General features: G+C 39.0%; 1 protein-coding gene across 1 annotated transcript in view; it reads right to left on the bottom strand.

Annotated features, from left to right (window-relative positions):
* Nucleotides 1-14,441, bottom strand: part of LOC148843685 (exocyst complex component EXO84B-like) — a 42,077-nt gene extending 27,636 nt beyond the window's left edge. The window contains exons 1-2 of the mRNA XM_088959663.1: nucleotides 13,849-14,441; nucleotides 9,293-9,390 (exon numbers count right to left, since the gene is read on the bottom strand). Of these exons, the coding sequence (XP_088815789.1) occupies nucleotides 9,293-9,390; nucleotides 13,849-14,022 (272 nt within the window). The 5' untranslated portion in view covers nucleotides 14,023-14,441. The remainder of the gene's footprint in view (nucleotides 1-9,292; nucleotides 9,391-13,848) is intronic.
* Nucleotides 14,442-19,627: the final 5,186 nt, after the last annotated feature.

Below are 19,627 nucleotides of genomic sequence, written 5' to 3'. Positions count from 1 at the left end.
GAATAAAGTGTAGGGAAACATATCACTAAGGGAACTCTCTCCAACCTAAACATCTTCCCAAAACAACACTTTGTTCCCTGCACAGGCATGAAATTTAACGTAATGAAGGAAAGCAATATACCATGAATAGCTTTCCAAGGAAAGCATCGAGAAGCCCTAGGGTCAACTCCTGCATCCCAACCATTGTCTACCAATCCATGAATGCTGATAATCACTCTATGCCAAAGCTTATCTCGTTCCAACGGCAATCTCTATAACCATTTCCCCAATAAAGTTGTGTTTCTTACTCTAATATTTCCTATTCCTAGGCCACCTTCATCTCTACTTCTAGAAACCACCTCCCACTTCACTAAATGGTCCTTTTGGGCGTCTCTTAGTTTCCAAAGGAAGTCCCTCATAATCTTCTCTAGATGGTTAGCCACTTTTATCGGTATCCTAAGGGTAGATATGAAATAAACGAGTAAGTTAGCCAATGTTGACTTTATTAGGGTTATCCTACCTCCCAAAGAAATGTAGTTTCTCTTCCAATTCGCAAGTCTTTGTAAACCTCTCAACCACTAGATACTAGAAGCTATTTGTATTTGTTCCTCCCAAAGGTAGTCCCAAATATTGTAATGGCCAATCCCCTACTTCACACCCCAATATTCAGCAAGCGGATTCACCTCCTCACTCCTTAAATTTACTCCAACCACACAACTCTTGCCCCAATTAATTTTAAGGTTGGAAATCCTCTCAAAATTATGTATTATCTTTGTTAGGTTCATAAGTTCTTCTGCCCTTCCTTCAAAAAACAAGATAATATCATCTGCAAATTGTAGATGTGTAACCACCACTTACTTCCAACTCTCCAACCTCTAATCATATTGTTTGCCTCTGCCCTTATGACCAATTCACACAACACATCGACTACTAGAGTAAATAGGAAAGGGGAGAGAGGATCTCCTTGTTTAAGGCCCCTTTTGGCAAGAAAGAAATTTCTTGCTACTTCATTTACCAAAATTGAGAAATGACATGAAATGCAACCCTTCACCCATCTATACCATCTTGCTCCAAATCCCCTACGCTTAAAAATGTCCATCAGAAACTTCAAATCCACCATGTCATAAGCCTTTTCTAAATCCAACTTACAAACCAGTCCTTTTGCTTCTCCCTTTTTCTAAACTCTACACATTCATTGGCAATGAGAATTTGATCCATTATTTGTCTCCAAAAAACAAAAGCCCCTTGATTTGGAGAAATCATTGAGAGAAGTAAATTTTTTATTCTTAGGGCCAAAACCTTGGAAATGAATTTGTACATGCTTCCTATTAGACTTATGGACCTGAAGTGCTTCGGCTAGATTGCATCGACTTTCTTTGGTATCAACACAATGAAAGTTGCATTTGCACCTGAGTTAAATTTGCCCCTCTCTTAGAATTCATCAAAAACCTCTATCAGGTCATCCCCAATTATCTCCCAACAATCTTGATAGAATGCCATCATAAAACCATCCAGTCCTAGGGCTTTAGATCTCCCCATCGAGAAGACTGCATTTTTCACTTCCTAAATCTCAAATTTCTTTTCCAAGGATTCCAACATCTCTCTATTTCTAACCCTCCATTCCAGTCCCTCTAAACCTTCTCTTAAACTTCTCAAACCCTCGTAGAGTGTTTTGAAATGGTTCACAAAGGCATTAGCTATGTCCTCATCTCTTGTCAATACTTGCCCATTCCATTCCAATTTCAGCACTGAGTTCTTCCTCTTTCTCCCATTTGCCAACATGTGTAAAAAACTGCTATTACCATCCCCTTCCCTTAGCCATTGACATCTAGATTTTTGTCTCCAAGTAACCTCCTCTTTTCTTAGAATGTCTTCCAGATCCTTTTTCAACCCTCATCTCTCTTCCCTAACTTCTGAATTCAAACTTCACTCAGCTTCCACACCATCTAGCTCCTCTATTCTAGTAAGGATTTCCTATTTTCTTTCTTCAATCCTTCCAAAAATCTCTTTATTCCAAACCTTAACTCTTGCTTTCAGTATCTGTAGTTTCTTATAGAATCTATAACCCCTCCACCTGAACTCCACTTGATCCTCCTCCCACCACTCCTTCACCTTTAGTAAGAAATCAAGGTGCAATAGCCACGTATTCTCAAATCTGAAAGGGCAAGGACCACCCTGAAGGAATGGAAAGATCCATCGTATGGACGCCCGGATGAAGCGGAATAGAATGGGCGAATTTCAAAAAAAATTATTTCCTTCCTACAACTAGGAATCGCATTCCCTATTTTAGAAAACTAATTTTCAATGATCAATCTTGAATCACAAACGAACCAGATCTGAACAAAAACAGTAGGAGAGGGAAATACCTAATACGGAGAATTAGTATCCCCCAACGAAGGTGTTCACGCCCAGAAAAGTCACCAAAGATTGCTCCCACTGAAGATGGCGCAGTGTAGGACGAAGCAGAATCAGCAACGTTCTTCACAAGAACTGGATCCTTCGCAAGAACCCACTGGACGGCAGGTAGCACAACTTCTTTTCAATTCTTTCACAAAGAACTGAAATCAAGAACGCTTCTTGATGACTCCCACGTGAGTGGACGAACTGCTAATGGCGGCGGCGGCAGGAAGAAGGCGGCAGGGAGAAATTGGCACAGTCTCACTATATGCTGATTTCTCTCTTCTGTGTTGTATCTGTATCTCAGATGAGTGTGTTTTGAGGTTGTCGCCCCCTCCTCCTTTTATAACCCTCAAGAGATCAGCTCCTAATCCTATTAGGAGATGTTGATCCCTTTAAGTGATAAGGTAGAGTCCTTATCTAATCTGCAGATCATGATCAGCCCTCCTAATTTGATTAGGAGTTTCCAGTTTTGAATCATATTCAAATCTAGACTCTTACTGAGTGGATAGGGACTTTCCCTTATCCTTTAGGGCTGGTCCATATCTCATATTCGCCCCATTAAGTGGATAGGGACTCTTACTGTAGATCAAGCCAATCTAATTAGCCCAGCTCGTATTGGGCTTTTGGCCCATTAAGTGTATGTGCTCACTTAAGCCTTCCAAATTGTTGCCTAGTTGGGCTTTCTCTGTATGGCGTGGGACCCAAACGTTAATCTACACATCAGCCACAAGGGTTCGGCCCAGCCTTTGTCACAAGGCCTAGCCGATTCACTGGAAAACCCAGTGAACCCCTTGAGCCCATCATATGGATTCTATGGGCCCAACACTTACACTAAGTGGTCCTTGGGCCAAGCCACCTTGTAACACTCAAGGACTGTGGGCAGATGCAAGATTAGCCCATCAGGTTTAACCCTCAAAGGCCTTACACTTAACCTCTCAGCCCATAATGATCAAACATTGCCCGACAAGGGAGGACCTCTCCCCTGACTGCAAGGTACAGTGTTGCACTCTCCTCTTACATGGACCCCGGGGATTAAAACCTTTTGCAATCAATTTTGGATATATATATATATATATATATATATATATTATAAATATATTTTGCAAAACAAAATTTCAACGATTGAAATCAACTGTCGGCAATTTTGGTTTCCATTAGAGAGAGTGTATTTCCCCGATCATTACCTTTGTCCGACAAAGGGGCTGATCCTGTCACTATGATCACCCACTCAGATGGGTTCATGAACCGTCTCAACATACCCAGGTTTTGACCCCCTCTAAGGGTCTTACTGATTGGCATATCAAAGATGGCCCAATTCGCCACCCAATGCAGTACCATAATCGAGTCTAGGGGTCAGGTGTAACATTCCAATTTTGCCCACTAATCGCCAAGGTCCAGAGCAATACTGGAATTCTAGTCCGGTTCAAGGTCTCAAGCTTATCCCAAAATGCATGTACCTCGGGTCTCACCCTAGTGGCAGAGACAGGCCACCCCAACCGACTTGGCGGTACATCAGTGTCAGCTTTATCAGGATAGGTCTCCCCAGACCGACCCACTGGCTGTGAACGTTCTAAACCAACACAAGTCTCATAAGTGTCCGGTTTTAAGGGTATTACACAAAAACACACCACATAACATGAATCAAATATGCACTTTATTCATTTACAATAAATGTCATAAGTACATCAAACTGATTGGAGCTAAGGGCATACAAAACTGTCTAACACACCCCCCACCCTCTCCTGGGTCAAACTTATTAGGCAATGGTTTGTAACTAGTCTTGACAGTGTTGTGACCACTAATCCCCACCACTCCATTTCCCAATCGGTTGTGAAAATGAATCTAACTTCCAGGAAGTGGGGGCTTCTTGAAAATTTCACCAAGTAAAATTTTCCCTTTGAATAGGTAGGTCCCGCAACTCAAAGGCTTCTACAAAGAGGTTAAACTTCCTTGTACTCAATGTAATCCGATGGTTTGGGTTGTTTGATTCACTCAAGAATCTTATGACACTAAAATCTCCCCCCCCCCTAAACACCAAGGACCATCTCATAAACCTCTCATTGCTGCTAACTCCTCCCAAAGTCCCTCCTTTTCCCTATAAGAGGTGGGTTCATGCACATTAGTTAAAACCCATTCTCAATCATCCACTCTCCTCTTCAGCTTTATGGACACAAAATACTACCCAATTAACTCCTCAGTACACTCCATCTCTGCATTTTTCCACAAAGTTACAATTCCCCCTGATGCTCCCCAAGATTGTGTATGCCCAACTTACGTCTCTAACTGACCATATACTTCTCACCCTTTTCCTATCTAACTCGGACAGCTTAGATTCTTGAACCAACACAATGTCTGGTTTTTCTCTTCTCAATAGATCCCTAATCACTCCTCTTTTTTTGGCTTCCTAACCCTCTTACATTCCAGCTTATCAAGTTCTTGGACACCAAAAACAAATGCACCCTGAGCAGACAATTCCACTCACCATTTCCTCCTCAACTTCCTTCCAACACTCCCTTTATCATAATCCACCTCACACTTTAGACCTTCCACCTCACTTAGCCTTTTCTTTCTCTGTTTTTTTACTCCATCACCTCTAACCCTAGACTCTAGCTTCGCCTTCCCCTTTTTCTTTCTATTGGAACCATTTTTCTTTTTTTCCCCTTTTCCTTTTTTTGAACCAGCTTCTGCTTTTATTCTTCCATCACCCTTAACTTCCTTCTCACCTAGGACTCAGTGTATCACCCTCCTCATCCCTTTCATTCTGCTCAGCCATCTCTTCCACTACCTGAATTCTAAACAGTTCCATAACCAGTTCCCATATTCTATCCCCTATTTCCATGTCTACAATTTCCAAAAACAGATCCCCAATCACCTCTGCTTTTGCACTTGATCATCCTGATTGGCAGACTGCAAGGTTGGGCTAGTCTCCCCTATAGGCACAAGACACACAAGACTAGAACAAATATTAATAGCAACAAAAATCCGGGACGAAAAGAGAATTTTGTACAAAGGAAGGATTTACCAGAGGAATTGGCGAGTCCTTAACCCCAATCATTGGACTTAAGCCGGAGGTAGCCATGGGAACGGAGCAGTTTGTAGATCTACTAAGATTTTCTGGGTTGACTTCGTAGGTCCTACTAATACGCTGTATTTGATCTCGTTTTGAACATAGTTCTCCTCTATTCTCTGTCTTAGATTTAACTTCCTCCAAAGTGGAGCCTAATCTTCCTTCCTCTTTCACAGACTGGACCAAGGGCCTAGGAAGTGTGGTAGAGAGCTCCTCATCAAACAGTAGCCTAAAACCATCTTCTGCTTCTTCCCCAAGTCGAGATTGGCACTTTGAACACTGCAAAAGCTGGAACCACCAGAGTTCTCCTCTCCTTCCATACTTCCCTCCAAGCTTATCCACCCCAAATCAATTATTTCATCCATGTTCTTCTTTCGATTGTACCTTGGGTTTAGCTTCTCTGGGCTGGTAGAGTAGGAAACCAGTCACCCAAGCAAGCCCCAAACTAGACCCTGCCTTCGAGCTTGCTGCTGAAACTTTGCATTGGGAGGGAAAATTCGCCACTGCAGCTTTGGTTTGGGATGATGAAACACCCAAACTTAGTTCCCCTAACACTCAACCTGTTTTAGTAATCACGTGATCACTTAATTGATGACATGACTTTCTTTTTACTTCTAAGATCTCCAAAAAGTAATGGGCATGGCCTATTTGGCCTAACAACACCCCCAATCTCTTCTAATGTATGTGCCTATTTAAGGCTCCTCATGACTGGGTCAAGTCATTAGAAAGCCCACTAAGATTAATTTCTCCTTCTCTCCCATTTGTCTCCACCCCTGAACATTTTTTCAAATTCGAATCTGCCACACCTCTACCTTTTGAAGCCATCAAAGCCTGAGCAAATGTTTTACAGACACCCGTTGAAACTCTGCCTTGTTGCTTCGAATTACCCAACTAGGAGGTAACTTGATTTACACCTTTCCAAATCTCAGTCTTTTCAGTTTCCTTATTCATGAAAATTTCTGATTTTCTCTGTTCTCCTCTATCTCTAAGGCTGCCTCAAGACCAGTTTTTGGCCACATCAGCTTCATCTTCTCCAGCCCTTCCTTCCTTCTACCATCAAGCTTCCACAGAGGTAGCTATCCAAGTTCTGAACATCTGACATCTGAGAAAACTTCTACAGTACGTGGGATTGGTTCTGGCTTCGCTCCATACACCTTAATAAGTACTGCTCGGAGGTCTGATGCATCTACAGCCGAGACTTCACCACCAGACAACTTTGCAATTCTGTTAAATATCTTGTCTGACCATAGATACTAAGGCAGCCCCAGAATTCTCATCTCAATGCAGTCTGTTAGGTCAACAGTTTTCTCATTGCAACTTGGGGACCTACTTCCTACCACTGCCAATCCTTTCTTTGTTACTGCTGACACTGCTTCAAGGTCCAGCCAGGGACTTCTACAAGATACCACAGCCTTCGGCCCATTAATAGGGCTAATCTGCAGTGTTTCTGAGACCTTCAACACTTGTTGAATCTCTTCACCCAGGGTTTTCCAATCTGTAACTTCTTTGTTCAGCGAGACTACTAGCTTGTTCTCCCACTCTTTTTTGGATTTATTGAGCCACAGTTAAAAAGGCGCAAGGCGCACCAGACGCATGCCTAGGTGCACTAGGCACACGCCTTTTGAAAGGGGTGCACCTAAGACCTGGGTGAGGTGCATACCCCAAAATGCGCCTCGCCTGTGCGCCTAGGCGCGCCTTTTAAATCACTGGTTATAACTGGACCCATACTGGTTTGCGAGAAACACCATATAACTGCCATATCATATTTACATCAGCAAACCATGTTTCCTGGTTGAGAAAGCTATAAAAGTTATGTTCAAAAAAAGTCATTTTGCTGGTTCTGGAACCATAGAACCAGCAGTAGTACACAAATAACATACAGAACACTGGTTGTGTTCATGAACCAAATAAAACACAATTACAACCACAAACCAAACAGCCCCTTGGTGATTAAGGCAAAGTAGTGTGGAGAATTACATCTCTGTTCATATTCGGGTGCATCTGGCCAGAAAGAAATGTGCATCTATACAACCATTTGAAAGGAGATAAAAACTCTTATCTCCCCCATTTTTGTATCCTTACAACTTTGCCCAAAACATTTGATCCCTTCCCACTCCTTGTTTTGCTAAATTGTCAGTGTAACTGTTTGGAGCCCTTTGTAACTCACTGAAACCTCACCTCCATACTTCTTGTTAGCCACCTAAATCTTTTGAATTCATTCTTATAGGACCATAACTCATCTTCCTGTTTCTGCAACCATCCCATCACTAGTTTTGAATCCCCTTTGAATGATCAACTTGTTGAGGCTCATACTCTTTGCCCTTTGCATAACCTCCATTATTACCATAACATCAGTCCTTAGTGAGTTTCCTATACCAATTGGACCCAAATGTAAAAGAAAAAATATGGCCTTCATTCCTGAGGGACCCAGGTTTTCCATATTACTACAATCAAAATTGAGTTTTTAAATAATCTTTCAGGTGTTAACCACACTCCGCTGATCAAGTTCTTTGGGGAAGTCCCTGCCACTTCCCTCCACTTTCTAATGATAAAAGATGAAGGATGAAAAACTCTCCAAAGATTTTGATCAGAACACCTTGTTTCCATAAAAAATAGTATATACAAATTATATTTTTGTGCATTCCCATTTTACAGTTCCTTGGTGTACGTGGAGACCAATAGTATATGCAAATTATATAGTCTGCATGCTTCAGTCACATGGGTATTGACATTTGCAAAATTCTAGTGGATCCCTTTCCAAAGGGAAACTGTGTAGGTAGGATATGCATTTGATATTAAATCCAATGGGTTAATGGGGATTCATTTGGGTTAAAATTCTGAATCAGTTACAAATCAAAAAAAAGATGTGCTTTTTTCCTAGTTAAAGAGATGAGGTTTCTGGAAAGGAGCTGATCTTTTTTTTCCTGATCGGTACTGCTAAGTATTTTATTGGATGTGATAGTGAATGATACACAAAAGAGCATGTACCCTACACCTCTTAGAGAATTAGATCAGCCTCTGTTGCCTATCCCATTGACCTTGTCCTTTTACATTCTTTCCTTTCGACCTAACAGTCCAATCCCCCTGGATGTTCCAAAAATATAATTGTTCCCTTTGTGTTCTGTATTTGGCTAGTTCATCAACTAGTTTGTTCACTGATCTTTGAACCCAACAGAAAGTTGTTTCGAACCATCAAACCAACTTTCTACTTCTCTGATTGTATGCCTATATTATCATGGCCATATATTTCAGTCAGACTTTTCTACATTGCCCATGTTTCTTTTATTACCCATCACAAAACAAAAAAAAAACAAAACTAAGGAACCAAAACCTAGGACTGGTATCAAATACCAGCTTCATCATCACTAACTGTTAACAACTGACCACTAAAGTTTCCTATCATCATCATCATAATCTTCTAAGCCTTGTCCCATCTATATAGGGTCAACTACATGAATCCTGCTTTGCTGTTCTGTTCTGTTCTGCTCAGTGCCAGAAGTTTCCTACCCAAATAAAAAAATAAAAAAATAAAAATCCAATGCAAGATCAAGTGATTATTCAATTGAACTTTAATGGAAATGTTCAATTGGATTAGTTATAAGCAATGATTTCACACTGTGCCATTTGTAGATCTTTGCTGGAGCTTTATTGAGATATTTACTGATTGTATAAATGAATATGGTAAAAGAAAATTGTCACAATCATTTAATTCATTATGATAAAACCGTATAAATGCAAGAAGACAGGATCACTTGAATAAAAATGCTGCTGGGAAGAAATTAAAAGATAAACACTAATTATACTGTCAATCAATCAATCTTAAAAGACTAAAAAGTAAGCACACACCGTATGAAAGCAGTATAGTTAGCGTAAACACTTCTACGCATCTCTTCTGCAGATGCCTTTTTCAAATCTACAAGATACGCACATAACTGCCTTATTTCCTGAAAATAAATGCAAATAAAAATATTATTATATTGAGCCAAAAAAAGTTAAAATGTGATTCTCATGGATTATCGATTTGCTGCACTTTTATTGCAAAAATAAATTTATATCAAAAGCAAAAAATTAGTATACAAAACATATACAGGCATTTCGTCCCAAGCAAAAGGCGAAATACAATATGCAAAAATAACAGTGGCAAAAAGGAGACAAAACCTTTCCTAAAAATAATTCGAATGGAGAGTGTAAAAATAATTTCGTGGAATATCCGGGGCTTGGGCTCGGGTAGAAGAAGAGTAGTAGCAGGCAGTTTTTTGAGAGATAAGAAGGCCAACATACTAATGTTACAGGAGACTAAGCTTCAGAAGATGAAGCATGGAGTGATCTGCAGCATGTGGAGATCTGAACCTTGCGACTGGCTGGCTGTGCCAGATGAAAATACAGCAGGGGGAATTGTTTTAATCTGGAAAAGCCGAGTCTTCAAGTTGGTGAACAAGGAGGTGAGCCTGTTCTCTATCTCAGCAAAACTTATGTTGTTGCAGTCCAATGTTCCTTTTGTGGTGTCAGGGGTGTATTGGGCCGACTGTCTCTTCGTTGAAAGAAGCTTTTTGGGAGGAGATGAATGAAGGAGGAAATGGGATGGTGATTTTAATGCAATTCTAAGGCAGGAGAAAAAGAAGAGGTGCAGGGGTACAAACAGGGGAATGTGGTTGTTTGCAGACTTCATTCAGAGGTGGGAACCGCTTGACCTACCACTGAGTGGAGCCCTGTACACCTGGACTAACAACCAAGAGACTCCCTCTCTGGTTAGCTAGATAGGTTCATTATCTCTACAAATTGGGAAAACCTCTTTCCCAATACTTCTCAGGAAGCCTTTCTGACTACATCCCTCTGCAGCTGATAACTGGTAGCACTAGGAAGAAGGCTCAACCCTTCCAGCTGGAACACTGCTGGTTGGACTTGGAGGACTTTGAAGCAAATGTAAAAACCTGATGAGCAGAGGCTTCATTTGAAGGTTCAGCGAGTCATATCTTAAGCAAGAAGCTTCAGTGGGTGAAAGGCAACATTAAGAAATGGCAGAGGGATAGGATGTCAAAAGATGAAAAAGGAAAGCTGAATGTTTGAAAATCATATCAGAGATCGATTCAGAGAGGAAGACGGAGCTGTAGGGGAGGCAAAGAGAGTGGAGAGACTCAAGGCTAAGAAGGATTATGATTCCTTAACTTTTCAGGAGGAAGTGAAGTGGAGACAGAGATTCAAGGCTCTTTGGTTGAAATCGGGGGACAAAAAAATGCTTTTTTTCAAAAGTAAGCAAATGCAAGAAGAATGAAGATCATCAAGAGGCTGCAAGTAGGGGATGTTGTAGTGGACCAGGAAAAGGAGATTGAAGAAGCTATTGTCAGTTTCTACGAGCAGCTTTACAGTGAACCATGCAGAGTTAGACTAACTTTGGATGATCTCTACTTTGAGATGTTGTCTGATCTTCAGGTAGCTGGAAAAACCCTTAACTGAGGAGGAGGTGAAGAGAGCTTTAGATGAAATGGAGGGGCACAAAGCACCGGGCCTTAATGGCTTCACTACCCTCTTTTTTAAAAAATTCTGGGATATTCTAAGACCTGATCTGATGCGGTTTCTGGAGGAGTTTCATCATTCTGCAGCCTTCGAGAGAAGTTTAATGCTACCTTCTTATCCCTAATTCTGAAGAAGAGTGGTGCAGTGGAGATGAAGGACTTTCGTCCAATCCGCCTAATTAGAAGTGTATACAAAATTCTGGCTAAAATTCTAGTCTCCCGGTTAAGGAGTGTCATGGACTATCACATTTCCATTTATCAAAGGGTTTTTGTGCATAACAAACACATTCAGGATGAGGTGTTAATTGATAATGAATTAATTGACTCTAGAAGGAGAAGCAACGGGAAAGGCTTGGTGTGCAAAATAGACTTAGAAAAGGCCTACGACTATGTTAATTGGGCTTTTCTGGACTATATGATGGCTAAAATACATTTTGGTAGCAAATGGAGAAATTGGATGAAGGTGTCTGTGACAACCCCCAGGTTTTCTATACTAATAAATGGTGCTGCTCATGGGAACTTCAAGAGCTACAGAGGGTTAAGGCTTAAGCAGGCTGACTGCAAGGGCTGCTGAGGCTGGATGTGTTGAAAACTTCAAGGGCAGCAACAATGGTACAGAAATCCCTATTCTGCAGTCTGTCGACGATACTCTTTTCTTTTGTAATACTTCTTCAGATCAGGTAACCAATCTAAAGCTCTTGTCGTGTTGGTTTGAGGTGGTTTCTGGTTTAAAAGTAACTCTAGCTAAGAGTGAGTTAAAGGCAGTAGGGGAAGTTGAGAATGTAGATGATTTGGCAAGCCTTTTGGGCTGGAAAGTGGGCCAGGGCAACCTTCCCGCTAAGTACTTAGGACAGCCTCCCATAGGGGCCTACTCAGTCAAGTCTTTTTACAAAGGCCCGATTGGTGCCTCAAGGAACCTTTTTCCCAGCAACGCCATTTGGGTTTTAGCAGCTCTTTCCAATGTGAAATTTTTTGCTTGGGTGGCAGTGCTAGAGAAATGTTTAACCAAGGACATGCTTTTGAGGAAGGGGTACCCTACCCAGGATAGATTATGTGTGCTCTGTAGCAAGGAGGATGAATCAGAAAGTCACTTGATTATTCACTGCAGCTTCAGCTCATCTGTGTGGTGCCACTTTTCAAGGGTTCTGAACTTGCACTGGTGCTGCTCCTCCTCTGTCAAGGACTTTCTGCTAGAATGGGGTATCCAGAGTTTGTCAAGGAAAGGGAGAATATGCTGGTCAGCAGTCACTTTAGCTGTCTTGTGGGCCATCTGGTCAGAGAGGAACTTGAGGATTTTTGAGAAAAAGCTTCACCAGATTCTGTGGTGATCAATAGGGCTATTGAGATGTTAGTAGCTGGTTGTCTATACATCATGTACTTAGAAACGATACTTTGTCTTCATTTTTTTTATTTTTTGAATATAAACTTTTTTTTTGGGGGGTGGGGGGGCATACGCTTTTGTAAGTACATATTATTCTCATGTAGAACCTCTTATTATCAATGAAATTATACTGTACCTGTTTCAAAAAAAAAAAAAAATACCACCCACATAAGCAACTCTAAAGAAAGAAAGAACAAGAATCAAAGTGATACAGTGATGACGCTAAAATCCAGCAAAAATAATGGCTCACCCAGGAACACCAACAACACGACCACTTCATTGTTCCTTAATCTCCAGGAACCAAAACCAAATGCCTTATAGCAATGAAGCTAAAATCCAGCAAATCGACCGACTGACCAACTCAGGAACACCAATAACAGAACTACTTACATCACCCCCAAGCTCCCAGAAGCCAGAACCCAACCCATAAGAAAATATCTGTGGTAAATGTAGAGAACAGCCATGCTTAAGATTTTAAGAGTGATCGTGCATTGTTTTACCTTGAACACACAATATTATGAATTAATCACTCACTAAGAAATGTCATAACAAACTTCAAAAGAACACAAATCATAGAAAGTAAGAGAAATTTGAGACATCTTCTCAAGTTCTAAAAATACTAGAAGTACCAACCACATATCCTTCAGTAAAGTTGGAGGTATTAGCAGTAAGTATTGGGAGGATGAAGAACATAGTGAAAATTTTGAAGTTGAAGGCGTTAGAAGTGAATAACAGAAATAAGAAGATGAGAGTTCGGATGAGCTCTTCTGGTTAATAAGTTGTATGGGCCATACATAAACAGCCAGGAGCAATTGCAGCCTATGAATCTTTCACCCAAGGGGTAAAATGAAAGGCAAGACCTTATATATTTGATTGTAAAGTTTAAGTGCTATTACATTCTCTGCGTTGCTTGCTTGAGGCAAGTTCACGCAAATAAACTTTTATAATTTGTTGTTACTAAATGGGACTAGAGGCGAGATAAAAACTCTGCGTCCACATAACTAATGAGAAATAAAAATAACTCAAAAGCAAATAATACATCTCAGTCAAAATCCTCATCTAGAATTCTAGATTGAACATAGCTTCAATTCGAATATTTATTTACGTATAAACAAAGAATGTGTAGCTTAGAGGATGATTATGATAACAATTTAGTAGCAACTTTTCTTGATAAATCATTGAGGAAACTCAGTCAAGCCATGGAACAAATTTGAAACAATTCCAAATCTGTAGGAGAAGATGATACACCCCTATAGATTTTCAGTTTAAGATTGTAAACTTAAGAGCTGGATTACCGTTCCAAACCCAGGAAAAGGACAAGAACAAAACTCTAATCAAACTAACTAATCAAGCCTACAATTTTGTCATGCTTAGACCCCAGTTCTCATCAAATTCATACCAAAACTAAAAATTAAAGCGTTGATTCAACCAATTCCATAAAGATTAAAAAAAAAAAAAACAGTGAAATTAACATCACAAAGTAACAAGCGGAGGAGAAAAAAACAGACCTTCTCGTTCAGAGACTGACATTTCGACTGAACATAGCCGTCAGGATCAAAACTATCAATCATGAACACATTCAGCTTATCCTCAAGATGGACTCCATTCTCCAAAGCATTGCCGTTAGCCGCCGAACCCTTACCAACCTGACCCCTCGACCGAGACGACTTCACCGAGGCCATATCTCCCTTTAATTCTCAGCTCAAAGACAACTCGACCCGAGACGAACCAGCTAAGACTTGGGCTTCAACTTAACCAAAGGACATGATCCAAGAAGCAGATCTGAGGATACAAACTAGGGTTTCAGACCCATTCCATCGAAGAGGACCAACCCACCATTACAGGGGCAATAGATTAAGGATTCCAAAATTCTCTTCTATCAGAATCAAAGAAGAAAAATAGTTCAGGACCGATACGCAAGCAAGTACACAGAGAGAGAAATAATTAAAAAACAAAAACTAAAAAAAATAGATAGTCGTGTTTGTCTTGAAATTGCTTTGACTGCTTATTTAACGAGAGAAAAATAAGAATAAAAGAAACGACTGATGTCTCCGCCAGCCAAACTCATCAGTACCCACCACTACCCAGGGAATTTCGCTGTGGAGAATCTTTGAGTGAGAGATTAAGGTGGTGTTTGGGATCCATGCCGATTTTTCATAGATCGATGCCACGTAGAGCATCTTTAAATCGCTGATTATTTTGCTGTTTGGTTGATTAATTTTTGAGGAATCGATAAAATGGGTCAGAAATCAATTATTAAAATCGGGCTGAAAATTGGTATTTCCTCTTTTCAGGCCGATTTTAAGTGATGTTTGGCATAGATGTTTGGTATCATTTCTATCATATAAGTCATTTTTTGAGAAATCAGTTTTGATTCTATTTGGTACTGATTCTTAAGGGCCGATTAATTTTATATTAAAGATATTATTCAATGCCATGTCATCCTCAAAAAAATGAAATCAGTTAGAAATCAAGAAATCACCTAAAAAAGGTGATTCCTAAAAAGGGCTGAATGGATGATTTCCTGAAAATCACCAAAATCGACCAATCAATCAAAATTTTCAAAGCTTCCAACATGATAGTGATTTTCAAGAAATCATAATTGCTTTTTTGGTTTCAACAATGAAACCAAAAAAGCAATTATCATCAAAAAAAAATCCCAAACAAGTAATTTTTTTATTTCTAAGAAATGAATTATCTCAGAAAATCAATAATTTATGAGAAATCACACCAGAGGAATCATTATAGATCCGAAACACCTAAATTAGATTGGATCGAACCAAGCCAAGGTTAACCGTCTTCCTTATAATTGGCATTCCATTTTTTTGCTTTGCCACATGCGAGATGAGCTGGCAAGCAGGACTTTTCCATGTTTCTATGCCATGTGGCAAACTGGCAATATTAGACAAATATAAGTCTTTGCCACGTGTTACGAAATCGGTTATCATTTAAATGTTCAAGGATGAGAAATTGATGTCTATGGGCATTAATGCTGGATGAGAAGACTGAATTGGCTGAACTAAATTACTTACCAATTAAGGTAGAAGAATTTTGATTGTTGAATGACTTGTCAAAAAAAATTGTTGAATGATTAATCAATAAGCAATTCAGTTTATATAATGACTACTTTATATATTCATGAAAAGACTAATCAATAAGCAATTCAATTCCTATCAAAAATATTTCATTAAATGAGTATTTTAAATATCATGATGTAAGCTATTCAGTTCAGCTTATTCAGCGGCATATCCCAAATATCAGACTAACGAATTTGTACCAAAACTTCACAAGTCCAAGAAAACATATTATTATTACCAAAAAATCGTCTAGAAAACCGTTTTGACTCGCTGTTGCCAGCTCAGTATGACAACATTGGAAATAAATACAAAGCTTTTTTATTGACCAAAGTGCCCTCGTTGTTGTCCGTTTTCACAGATGCAATGACGAATATGCCATTGTTTAAATCTTACATGATTATAAATTTACCCAAGGAAGATCAAATCAAATAATAAGTGCATATGGCCTTAAAGATTTTGGATATTTTTTGGCCTAAATATCTTAGGCTGTGTTTGGTTGCAGTGCAAATTTATTTTGCACTAGCATAAATGCATAGGAGTGCAAATGTAAAAAATGCAAAGTCTTGTTTAATTTTATTTTCGATTTTATTGTATTCTGTTTTATGTCTTAATTTACTTTATTTGTATTACAATCAAATAAAATAAACTAAAATTTATAACAAAAATTAGTCAGAATTTAAACTCAAATCATTTACACTGCCATGGTTTTGCATCAGTGCAAATTTATTTGCATTGCAACCAAACACAGCCTTAGGGTTTTGGATTTGACAAAGAAATTGGAATTATCAAATTGAGGAATGATGTGGGCACATATACATTTTTGATAAATGAGTCCCCAATCATTAGTGAATATATATAATATAAATATAGACAAAAAATACTATCATATTTTGACATTTACACTTTTTTTAGTTCACATTGCACCCCACAGAGCAGGCCCCACATGCACATCTCAGTGTGCATTGAGAATATTTTTCGTACTTGTTATTGGGAGATATTCCTAATACACGGTTGGGATGTGTTGTGGGCATCTGTGGGGTGCATACGTGAATTCCTTTTTTTTTTTTTTGTATATGGGATGTGTGATTTGTCAAAAAATTTAAAAAAAAAATCATAGGTGCCCCACTCACTCATTTTTATTCGGCCACTCTCCCACCCCACCAAGGCTGTCAATGGATCACTTCCACTTGTCAAAAAATTAATAATTGGGTCAGTTCTGATTCTTTTTTGGTCTGACTGATTTAGGATCAAATCGATTAATTTGTTAAAAAGTTATAAAGGTTTCCTATTTCTTTTATAATTTTTATTATATTTTGTGTATAAAGGCATAAATTTGATAAATAACATATAAGATAATTTTAAGTAATTACTTTTTTAGAGATAAGATTAAAAAACACTTGATTTATTAATATATAAATAATTTATCATTTTTATTAAGATGATATTATAAAAACCATATTTTAATTGTTACTTATTTAAATAATTGTAGTTGTGAATACAATCGGGTCTGACCTGATTATCCCGATCATGAATAGGATCGATTCTAGGTCTATGATTTTATACTTGGGGGATCAATGGGACTGATGCAGACTGTCCGAAACCAAATCCAACCCCTTGACAACCCTAACCACCGCTACCGAATTGAAATACCGAACTCCATTGTTTGAGTAATCATATATATTATCTGTTTGTCAAAATGCCCACTCAAATTGGGTGCCCCTAATTGAAGAGCGACCCCATGAATGAGTTAATACAGCAAAAGCACAAACAAACCAAACAACTTTTTCCAGCATCTTCAGACTTTGAATGCAACTGAGTTTACAAATGACCAACTCTTTTACAAGTCAGGACTCGATCTACCCTAACCAAAACTACCAAACAATTATTCAAATATCTCTATCTGTTTGGTTGGCAACCTTTCTTTATATGAAGAGTATTTTATTCAATGAGAGGCCACCGATATGGAGTGGGTGCATTTATTTTAGATTTTATAGCGTAACCAAGAATGCACGTATTTTATTTAATTAATGTTGATGCCAGCTTAGAATTTGTTACATCAAAGATGGAGGTGGTGGTGGGACCAACTCCATGAGGTTGAAGAAATCGGCCATTTTAACAGTCTTTTGCAACCTTGCATTGGAAATATCTCCTTATGAAAAAAAACATTTAAGTACGAAATACTCTCAATGCAAGACAGTAAAAGCTGTCCAAATGGGTTTTGCCCCGTTTGAAGCCAAACTCGAGGTTGAAGAGGTGAATAGAATTGTATATACCAACTACTTGGTTCCTTATACGGTTTGGCAATAAAATTGAATGGATATTTGCTATTTGAACAGTTGCTGGCCATGGAATAGGTGATTTCAACCAAGACCACAAGGTGAGAGGATCCATTACCAATTCAAGAGTGCAATTTGGGTTGGTTCAACTGGCGGTGTTTTAAAACCGAATTGAGAAATTGAACCATTTTCCCTCTGGATCAATGAATCAGTAGTTCAACCGTCGTCTACATCATGGGTCAATCTGTTTATGTTATTGATGGTATGTGATTTGGTAGCTCTCTATTGGAGGATAACTCAGACGTCAGACTATGTAGGTCGCTTGGTTAAATTGCAAAGAAAGAGAGAATATCAGAATACCCAGACTATATTTACTTGGTGTAAGCACTCCGATGTTTAAGTTAGCGAGTTGGAGTTTTTGAGAGCTAGAAAGCAAGAGAGAGAAAGCTAGAGAGCTTGAGTGCTAAATCATGCGTAGCTCATGAGGTTAGAGGTGAGGCCCTTATATAGAAGAGCTTCCGTGAGCCTCACAAAATGCATCTAAGATCTTTGGCCCATCCAGTTCGGAGGTGGTTCCATGCCTGAAGGTGGACTCTGTGTAAGCATGTAATGTCTATCCAATTTTGTTCGAAATGGGTGGGGTGGTAACCAGTTCTTCCAATGTAGCATCATGATCCTAGGGAATTCAGAGGCAATTGACCACTTAAGGGAGAGGTCACTCAATACATCAGACAGGTTGCTAATCAAGGCCAGGGTAGTTCAGTAGAAGCAGGTCACCTCTTACACTGACCTGAGGTCCTAACTAGCTATTCGTAGTTCGGCCTACTGGGGTGGTGCCAAAGTCATTGATGCAGTTGCGAAGTATTAGAAGTGGTTTGCTTATGTGGTGTTGAGATATCACCCATCTATTTTGCAATGCTACATGTCATGATGTCATTGACATGGTGAATTGGTCCAATGGGTCAAAAGTTCAGACTCCTAAATTGGCGGGTCATTGACCGAGTCAAACAGGTTTTTTGTAACATAGCAGGTTTGGGGTTGACCCGAACTGGAATTATGACCAGATCAACGACAATGGGCGAAAAGACAACACCGAGTTCAACTTCAACCAGAACTACCCAATTGACATATTGGCCGTTTGAAAATGGCTGAAGTTGCTGAACTGAAAGATTTATTATTTTGTAATTTAGTTATAAAAATAATTAAACAGTAAAATTTGCATCAATATAGGTGGTATATATATCTGATTTCAATTTCAGCCATTAAGAAGCCCACAACCTTCTTAAAATCATATTCACAAAAAACAAAACAATAAGTTTTCAATTCAGCATATGCAGTTGTAACGCTGTTGGGCAACTCAATAGGATGTAAAGTGAAGGTTTTATCTGATGTTCATTCGAATTTTAGATCGGGTAATACTGAGTAAGAATCAACCAAACATGTTGGCCCTTGGCTAATTTTAAATTATTTTCTTTTTCTAATGAACCATATAGAGGTAAGCAAATGGTTGAAAAGAAACTGAAGAAAATATTACTAATATGTAGATGATCATAGAGTGATTGATTTCAAATAGAGCTGCTATTTGCTAGCGGGTGTCTATATATATAAATGGATCAAATTAAACAGAAAACGCATAAATTGTTCATTTTCTCCAAGGTTTTTAAAACCGAATTGGATAACTAGTTGGTCAGGGTTCATTTCCTGGGTCAAATGGTTTGATCATTCGAACCGAATGGATAGTCCATTCTAACAAAAAAATAAAAAAAATAAAAAATAATCAAACCGTTGAACGATTCAAATGGTTTGATCACCCAGGTCTGCGATTTGCTTATCAAATCAATGGTTTTTGGCAAAAATAATGATTCTGGGGTAAAATAGAACTAATCACCTGACTGGTTCCTAATTTTTTCGGTCCGGTTTTGAAAATCATGACT

Source organism: Nelumbo lutea, chromosome 8 (assembly GCF_056320005.1).
Source record: "Nelumbo lutea isolate HS-2025 chromosome 8, American lotus-T2T, whole genome shotgun sequence".
Lineage (NCBI taxonomy): Eukaryota > Viridiplantae > Streptophyta > Magnoliopsida > Proteales > Nelumbonaceae > Nelumbo > Nelumbo lutea.
The sequence above is the reverse complement of the archived record's forward strand: the minus strand, read 5'-3'. Positions and strand labels throughout refer to the sequence as shown.